Raw genomic sequence first — 6,332 nt, 5'->3', positions numbered from 1 at the left:
CTTTTGGTGGACACGGGCATTCATTTCTGCTGGATATTTACTCTCAGGAGTGGAAGTACCGAGTCATAGGGTATGTGTGTTTAATTTTAGCATTGACAAACATTTTCCCAAGATAATTGTATCAATTTACACTCCTACTAACAATGTGTGAGAGTTCCAGTTGTTCAATGTCCTTTCCAGTACTTGGCATTGGCAGTCTTTCAAATGCTAGTCATTACAGTGTGTGTATGTAGTGATATCTCATTGCAGTTTTACATTCCAGTTCTCTGATAAGCAGTGATATTTGGTACCTTTTCAAATGTTCACCTGCTGTTTTGATATCCTCTTTTGTTAACTATTTATCAAATATTTTGCCCACTTTAAAATTGCATCATCTTTTTCTTATTGTAGTTCTTTCTGCATTCTGGATATGAGTTGTTTGTTAGCTATATGTGTTGCAATATCTTCTCCCATCTTTGACTTTCCTTTTATAGTTAAGAGTATACCTTTTAAAGGTATATGCTGATACTAGGCTTTAATGAAGTCCAAATCATCACACTTTCTTTTAATAGCTAGTGCTTTTTGTGTCTTGCTTAAGTATCTAAGTATCTTTGCTTACCTCAAGGTCACCAAGATATTTTCTGAGGATTAAATGATGACCATTTTTTTTTTTTTTGAGACAGTCTTCCTCTGTCACCCAGGCTGGAGTGCAGTGGCACAATCTCGGCTCACTGCAACCTCCACCTGCCAGATTCAACCGATTCTCCTGCCTCAGCATCCTGAGTAGCTGGATTACAGGTACTCGCCACCACACCCGGCTAATTTTTGTATCTTTTTTAGTAGAGATGGGGTTTCACCATGTTGGCCAGGCTGGTCTCAAACTCCTGACCTCAAGTGAACCACCCGCGTTGGCCTCCCAAAGTGCTGGGATTACAGGCATAAGCCACCACACCCAGCCAAATGATGACATGTTTAAAGGCTCCCGGGATAGTCGGTGGTACATAATAAGCACTCAAAAAAAAAAAAAAAAAACTGAAAGAACAAACAGGAAAATGAATAAGCGTGTGGCCCTGATAATACATTCATTATGTTTTGTTTCTTAGACATGTCTTGGTAATATTTATAGCACCATGAGGAAACACAGGGATGAGAAACATTGACCCTGATGTGGCGGGAAATGGGAGAGAAGATGTCCTGAGGGTGGTTGTCGTGACTCCCAACAGCAGAGGCTGAGACTCAGGAAAAACTCACAGAAGCTTTGACTCGAAGTCCCCTCCAAGCCAGTCAAAGTCTCTGTGGTCCTTTTGCTTGTTCTTTTCTTGACCTAGTCCATGTCCATCTCCATGGATCACATCCTGGGAGCCTTCCTATGCTCCATTTTAATTATTTCATGATCATTATTTTTTTCTCCTCCGTGACACCCTCCCACCCATAATATGTTTTGATACCAATCTATGGCCACAGCCATCTTGTCCTGCCATGGCCTCCTTGGTGGCTTCCTCTGTGATCCACTCCATGGTCTCCTCAGTGGCCTCCTCCATGTCTGTAATGCCCACTATGATTCACTCCATAGCCGTCTCCATGGATGTGGCTCAGTCCATGGCCCACTCCATATCCAAAGCCATGTGTTCCTCCATGTCCCATTTCAAGTTCTCCTCCATGAACCAGTGCATTTCCCAGGCTGTGGAATGTCCCAGAGCCCAGGCCCAAGCCGAGGTCCAGACCAAGGCCATGCCTGTGGCCATGGGGGTAATAAATACCACAATTTCTCAGGGGGAAGAAAAGGTGTCTCTAAAAGAAAAAATATATATATTGATAAATGAAAATTAAGTCTCCTCTCCCTAATCACCATACATGCCTGTTTCACCAATGTCAGATTTTCACTTTTCCAAACTGCCCATTTTCTCTTCTGTTTACCACCATCCTTACTACGATCTCTGTCTCTGTCTCTCTTTCTCCTTGTTCTTTTACTCTTTCTCCATCTCAGAAAATAAGCTTTCCTGTTACCTTATTAACATATCATCTTTATGTGAATACTCAGGCCCTTGCTCGGCAGATCATAAGGTTATGTGTTTTTGGACTTCCAAGACAAAGGTAAATCCATACCCCTGTGTGAAAGGCACAGAGACTCACGTGACAGACAGTCTTTCTCTTTATTAGTCAGCTAAGAAAGCTCAGAACAGGTATGTGGAATTGAGAGCCCTGGAAAGCTGTCTACACAGAGCCTTGAGATTATAGGCATGAACTCCAGAATCCAACCAACCTGGGTTAGAGTCTTATATCTGCCACTCACTACATGTGCTGGGGCAAATAGCTAAGATCATGAAGCTCCAGATCCCTCACTTGTAAGATGAATGCAATATGGCCACAGGATTGTAGACCAGATTAAATGACATTATGCATTTTAAATATTCAGCCTTGAGCCTAGCACGTAGTAAAAACTCAATGTTCACTTTCGTTATTCTCTCTTGATCTTGCAAATGAAATAATAAAGTAATTTAGGGAGTAATTCTTAGATGCTGGTATTTATTATGTAGCCCACATATGGAGAGAGGCTGAGAATTCTAAAATGAAGAACCTCAGCAAATTGACTTTATTATCCAAACCTTTTGTGACTTCCGTATTTTTCATTTTGTCCATTTTTACCAGTGGTATGTTGTCCAACACTTAATAACAGGCTCTCCGAGGGAAAAGTGCTTATTTGTAGTGTTTGACAATTGCTGTGGTGTAAATATTTCCAACACAGCGTATTTTAAGCTACCAGTGTCACACCACTCAGCTCAGAATTGGGAAGAACTGCACAATCTCTTGTGGGCCAGGATGAGCCAGCTCCAGCACACCACTGATTTATACTCTGCTTCACCCCTCAAATGGGAACTTACCCACAGGATCACAAGAAAACAGGAAGAACATCAATAAATGTGAAATCAATGTAAGAAAAATATGTATTCAAAGAACAATCAAGACCAGAGAGCAGAGATGGAGTGGGAGGTCAGAGAGTAACATTCACAGGCCGTACAAGGAATTGCTGTGAGGACCAGAAATTTGTCATACATGAGACAATTGGAAGCCCACATTTTGGATGGCTGAACGTTTTTATGCTTCTTTCTTTTCTCTATTTCTCTCTTTCTTTCCTTCTTTCTTTTTTCTTTCTCTTTCTCAGTTTCTCTTTCTTTCTTTCTTTTTCTTTCTTTCTCTTTCTTGCTTTCCTTTCTTTCTCTTTTTCTTTCTTTCTTTCTCTGTCTCTCCTTCCTTCCTTCCTTCCTTCCTTTCTTCCTTCCTTCCTCCCTCTCTCTTTTCTTCCTTCCTTCTCTTTCTTTCTTTCTTTCTTTCTTTCTTTCTTTCTTTCTTTCTTTCTTTCTTTCTTTCTTTCTTTCGAGACAGGATCTTTCTCTGTCACCCAGGCTGGAGTGCAGTGGCACGATCTCTGCTCACTGCAACCTCCGTCTCCCAGGTACAAGCGATTCTCATGCCTCAGCCTCCAAAGTAGCTGGGACTACAAGTCCATGCTACTGCTCTCGACTAATTTTTATATTTTTAGTCAAGACAAGTTTCACCATGTTGGCCAGGCTGGTCTCAAATGCCTGGACTCAAGTGATCCGCTCACCTTGGCTTTCCAAAGTGCTGGGATTACAGGCATGAGCCACTGCACCCAGCTGCTTCTTGCTTTCTTTATGTTTATGTCCTCCTTGTTCTCTCTCAGTAATTCCCTTGTTCTGTCAGTATTTCCCTTCACTTTGGCCCCAACTCCATCTTTTCCCTCCTCTTTTTCTGCTTTGCTTCTCACTTTCTCTGACTTAAGCATTCTCTGTGGTCCTTATATCAAGCTAGGTGATTCTTTCCTTCTGAGTGCACCAACTTACTCTCCTTTCTCATTATGGATTTTTCCAAAGCACTGCTGACATGATTCCCCCCTGCCTTCTCGCCAGGCTCCCCTATGAACCCACCCTGGGTACTCACCAGACAAAAACTCAGTCCTACTGACAATCCAACACCAGCCACAACTGCAGCCAGGGAAATGAGGATGATAGCCCAGGGCTGTAAATATCCACTTGGTTTGATCACGTTTGTGGGTGTGTGGCTCATGCTAACTGTGTTTGTGCCCGTGGACACCGGGCCTGTTTCCTGGGAGGTGCTGCTGGTTGGCTCACGGGTGGATCGCGTGGTGGTCCTGATGCCGGGGGCTGAGGTGGTAGATGATGCTCCCATAGTGGATGTACCCAGGCCAGAGGTGTTTGGGACTATTCCTGGCACAGGATGGCTGGCAGCAGAGGCCGTGGAGTCCATTCCAGGGGCCATGGTGACAGAGCTGGAGGCAGTGGCTCTGGTTCCAGTGGTTCTGGTGCCTATGAAACAGGTCACACAAGATGATGCATTTGTAGCAGAGATGATTAAAGGGGAAGGGGGGTGCTTAGAGCAGAGGAGGGTGAATCTAACAAACCTATGGTGGAGGTGGCTCAGGAGAGGCGTAGTGGGCGGGGGAGAGATGGTAGAAAGTGATTCTGCTGTGGCCATGTCCCCAGAATGGAGGTGGGTGTCGTACAGAGAAGGATGTAGAATGTGTCATCTGGTGGAGTTGGTGATGGAGGAGGCAGAAGGTTGAGGAAATGTGATTGTGATGGGTTCAGAAGTGGAAGATCTATTTGACTTCAGAAGTGGCCACCCAAATAGAAGAGGGCGGGCTGATAAAAAGGAATGAATTAACAGCATTTGCAGTGACCTGGATGAGATTGAAGACTATTATTCTAAGTGAAGTAACTCACGAATGGAAAACCGAACATCGTATGTTCTCACTGATACGCGGGAGCTAAGCTATGAAAATACGAAGACATAAGAATGATGCAATGGACTTTGGGGACTTTGGGGGAAGAGTCGGAGGGGGCGAGGGATAAAAGACTTCAGATATGGTGCAGTGTATACTGCTAGGGTGATGGGTGCACCAAAATCTCACAAATCACCACTAAAGAACTTATTCATATAACCAAATACCACCTGTATCCCAATAACTTATGGAAAAAAATTGAAAATAAATAAATCAAAGCAGATCAAATAAGTGGGTGGGCTGGTATACAAAGCAGCAGGCCCTGCTTCTCTTGTGACTGTGATCACTGTGCGTAAGGAGGGAGCTGGAGGAGGAGATGACAGAATTGGAATCACTCATGGGCATGCCAGTGGCCGTGGCTGGGACAGAGGTGACGTCATCTGCCACACTGTGGTGATCAGCAAAGGTGAGGTAAGTGTGCTGGGGCAGATGTGGGAGGACCTGACCCAAGTGGAGAAGGCTGCTCACAGGGACAGGAGAGGGTGGGCTCAGACAGGTGCCAGCGAGAATCAACACAGCAGAGGCAGTGGTGGCGGCTTAGGTAGCGATGGGTGTGCCTAGGTCAGAAGTGGTTAAAATGTGATCACAAACAGCACCAGTCATGAGAATAGAAGTGAGTGCGCTTAGAACCAAGAGGATAGAATCAGATGTAACCGGCTTGCTGATGGCAAGTGCCAGAGAATGAACAAAATTGTTTAGTCTCAGACTAGAGCAAAGGTTGCCAAATTTTTTCTGTAAAGGTCCAAACAGCAAATACTTTAGGCTTTTGGGCCAGGCTGTCTCTGTTGCAAATACACTGAAAAGAGGAAAAGCAGCTGGAGACAAACCATAAATGAATGGGCATGACTATGTTCCAGTAAAACTTTACAAAACCAGGTAACAGGTGAGACTTGACCCATGAAACGTGGTCTACCAGCCTCTGGACTAGGGTCAATATATTGATAGGAGGTGGCGGTGTCACAGATGGTGGGTTGAATAGAGATAATCTACTTGGCACCGAAGTGGGAGCATTTCACAAAACTGTGATGGGCCAGCAGAGTTGAGGTGGGCTTGCTGGAGGAAGATGTGGCACTTGTGGTTTATTATATTGTGGTTCTGATTGTAATGGAAGTGGTGGGCAGTTAAAAAAAAAAAAAGAGGTGAGACCAGAGTAGAGGCAATTAGGATTCTAGAAGAGGAAATTTTTGTTTTTTGAGATGGAATCTTGCTCTGTCGCCCAGGCTGGAGTGCAGTGGCATGATCTCTGCTCACTGCAAGCTCCGCCTCCCGGATTCACACCATTCTCCTGCCTTAGCCTCCCAAGTAGCTGAGACTACAGGCACGTGCCACCACGCCCAGCTAATTTTTTGTATTTTTAGTAGAGATGGGGCTTCACCGTGTTAGCCAGGATGGTCTCGATCTCCTGACCTCATGATTCGCTCGCCTTGGCCTCCCAAAGTGCTGGGATTATAGGCGTGAGCCACCACGCCCAGCCTAGAAGAGGAAATTATATCTGTGTGCTGGCTTGACTTGAACCAGGGCAGAGATGATA

At 44.6% G+C, this 6,332-nt stretch overlaps 1 protein-coding gene across 1 annotated transcript in view; it reads right to left on the bottom strand.

Annotated features, from left to right (window-relative positions):
• Nucleotides 1-1,503: 1,503 nt before the first annotated feature.
• Nucleotides 1,504-6,332, bottom strand: part of MUC22 (mucin 22) — a 64,640-nt gene continuing 59,811 nt past the window's right edge. The window contains exons 5-6 of the mRNA XM_004092823.2: nucleotides 3,940-4,325; nucleotides 1,504-1,770 (exon numbers count right to left, since the gene is read on the bottom strand). Coding sequence (XP_004092871.2) covers nucleotides 1,504-1,770; nucleotides 3,940-4,325 — 653 coding nt within the window. The remainder of the gene's footprint in view (nucleotides 1,771-3,939; nucleotides 4,326-6,332) is intronic.

The sequence above is a fragment of the Nomascus leucogenys genome, chromosome 22a (assembly GCF_006542625.1).
Source record: "Nomascus leucogenys isolate Asia chromosome 22a, Asia_NLE_v1, whole genome shotgun sequence".
Lineage (NCBI taxonomy): Eukaryota > Metazoa > Chordata > Mammalia > Primates > Hylobatidae > Nomascus > Nomascus leucogenys.
The sequence above is the reverse complement of the archived record's forward strand: the minus strand, read 5'-3'. Positions and strand labels throughout refer to the sequence as shown.